General features: G+C 53.0%; 1 protein-coding gene across 1 annotated transcript; it reads left to right on the forward strand.

Annotated features, from left to right (window-relative positions):
• Nucleotides 1-643: 643 nt before the first annotated feature.
• LOC308278930 (sodium- and chloride-dependent glycine transporter 1-like) lies at nucleotides 644-2,194 on the forward strand (the record flags this gene model as incomplete). Its single annotated transcript, XM_080718927.1, is given in 3 exon segments — nucleotides 644-881; nucleotides 1,053-2,095; nucleotides 2,099-2,194. Coding segments are annotated over 3 exon segments (1,377 nt in total).
• Nucleotides 2,195-2,688: the final 494 nt, after the last annotated feature.

Here is a 2,688-nt window from a genome sequence, read left to right on the forward strand (position 1 = left end):
GAAAAGAGAACTAAAACTATCACTCTTTGCAGATGACATATTTTTAAAACCCCCAAATCTCAAGTAAAAACTACATAGAACAGACCCACAGATTCAGCAATGATTCTGGATACAAAATTAATCTTAAAAACTCAGAAACTTTTCTGTATGCCAAACATAAATTCACCTAAAAATATTTTGCAAAGACTTCCATTAAGGACATCTCACACACACACACACACACACACACACACACACACACACACACACACACACTACTTAAAAATAAACCTAGAAAATGAGGTAAAAGATCTCTACAAAGAAAATTATCAAGCATTGAAAAAATCTAAAAGGAAATTAAATGATTGAAAGATATTCCATGTTCTTAGATAGGTAAAATAAACATCATCAAAATGGCCATTCTCGGGAAGATTCAAAATGGTGACTGAGGGGCACAGCACTTCTCAGTAGCTGAAACAAATAAAGTTCAAATACTTAGAAAGCAGTGTCTTAATCAACAAAATAAATACATCCCAGGAACCAAAACAGATCCAGGTACCTCGGCGGAAACCCTGAACTCGAAGAAGAACAAAGACTGGGCACCAGATTGGCGGCAGATACAATCGGGCCCCTGCCCCGCCGGTGGGCTGTGCGGGCTGCCTGCATGCCCAAACTGCCTGTACTCCCAAGCCTTAACAGATACCACCTACTTTCGCCTGCTTACCAGGCTGTGAAAGCTCTGTGCGCCCGTGAGATCTCCTCAGGCCACCAGCTTCTATGTCCTGAGGGAGGCAGAGATCATTGCTGGACACCACACAGCACCTGTGCCCCTGGACCCGTGTGCATCTATCCCGAACCCCTGGCCCACTACTGGGAGTTCCCGCCTGCCCAGCAGCCTGAGAGTCAGTTCTAGTCTAGAGCACAGCCCAGTGCACCTTGGAGGAGCATAGCAGCAGGCACTAGGTATCTGCACCCACTCACCCCTGGTCCAGTGCACCCAGCCTGCACTCTCGGAACTGGCAGTGCTCTGGCAGTAAGTGTGTGCATCCAGGAACCAGCAACCCTTTGCCCAGGGTACATCTTGGGACCACACCGGCTAGCCCAGTTAGAATTTCCAGAGAACTACGTGACCCTCCAGTGGGACAAGATCCTGGAGGCTAAGGTGTGGGGCGACGCTGCCTCCCAGATCTTATACTCACTGGACTGCATGTGGGGCAGGCTCATCACCATGGCGTCTTACAACAAGTTCCACAACAACTGCTACCAAGACAGCGTCATCATCAGCATCACCAACTGTGCCACCAGCGTCTATGCTGGCTTTGTCATCTTCTCCATCCTTGGCTTCATGGCCAATTACCTGGGCGTTGACGTGTCCTGCGTGGCAGACCACAGCCCAGGCCTGGTCTTCATGGCTTACCCTGAGGCCCTCACCCTGCTGCCCATCTCCCCGCTGTGGTCCCTGCTCTTCTTCTTCATGCTCATCTTGCTGGGGCTGGGCACACAGTTCTGCCTCCTTGAGACACTGGTCACAGCCATCATGGATGAGGTGGGGAATGAGTGGATCCTGCAGAAGAAGACCTATGTGACCTTGGGTGTGGCTGTGGCTGGCTTCCTGCTGGGCATCCCCTTCACCAGCCAGGCAGGCATTTATTGGCTGCTGCTGATGGACAACTACGCGGCCAGTTTCTCCTTGGTGTCTTTGGTGGTCATCTCCTGTATCATGTGTGTGTCCATCGTGTATATCTATGGGCACCGGAAATACTTCCAGGACATCCAGATGATGCTGGGGTTCCCACCACCCCTCTTCTTCCAGATCTGCTGGCGCTTTGTCTCTCCAGCTATCATCTTCTTCATTCTCATATTCACGGTGATCCAGTACCGGCCAATCACCTACAACCACTACCAGTACCCAGGCTGGGCCGTGACCATCGGCTTCCTCATGGCCCTGTCCTCCGTCATCTGCATCCCGCTCTATGCCCTGTTCCAGCTATGCCGCACCGATGGGGAAACCCTCCTCCAGCATTTGAAAAATGCCACAAAACCAAGCAGAGACTGGGGCCCTGCCCTCTTGGACCACCGGACTGGGCGCTATGCCCCCACCATAGCCCCCTCGCCTTAAGACGGCTTCGAGGTCCAGCCTATGCACCCGGACAAGGCCCAGATCCCCATTGTGGGCAGTAATGGCTCCAGCTGCCTCCAGGAATCCGGGATATGAGCACAGCTGCGGGGGGTGGCCCGGCCCCCTGACCTGGCCTGCCAGAGACTGGGGAGGCAGCGGACAGGTGCTCACACCTGCTCCCTGTCACCTTGGCCACCACTGCTATCGCAGTCATTTGTGCTTGTGTCCCCAGTGTTTACACATTGTCCTTTGGATGCCAAGATGGCAGCTGGGGGTGGGGAGGCAACAGGAGGATAGATGGAAGGCTCGAAGCACTTTGGAGGTGTCTTAGGCTAGGCCCCCAGGGGCCTGCTAGGCTTTATGTGGCCTCTGAGACCCTCGTACTCTGTCATGGGCTGAGTTTCTGGGTCGGTCCCCCACCTGTCCTCCTCGGGCCTCCAGCCTTGTGACCAGTGTTCCTGCCCACAGAACAGACCCCAGTCTCTGCCCAGGAATGTCTGGATCTTTCTGCCTGGGGTGGGGCAAAGACTGGGGGACTGCATATTATTACTTCTCCGACTCTACCGCCCAGCCCTGTTTATCTGTGTAAT

Source organism: Muscardinus avellanarius (genome assembly GCF_963383645.1).
Source record: "Muscardinus avellanarius genome assembly, chromosome: X".
In the NCBI taxonomy this organism is placed as follows: domain Eukaryota; kingdom Metazoa; phylum Chordata; class Mammalia; order Rodentia; family Gliridae; genus Muscardinus; species Muscardinus avellanarius.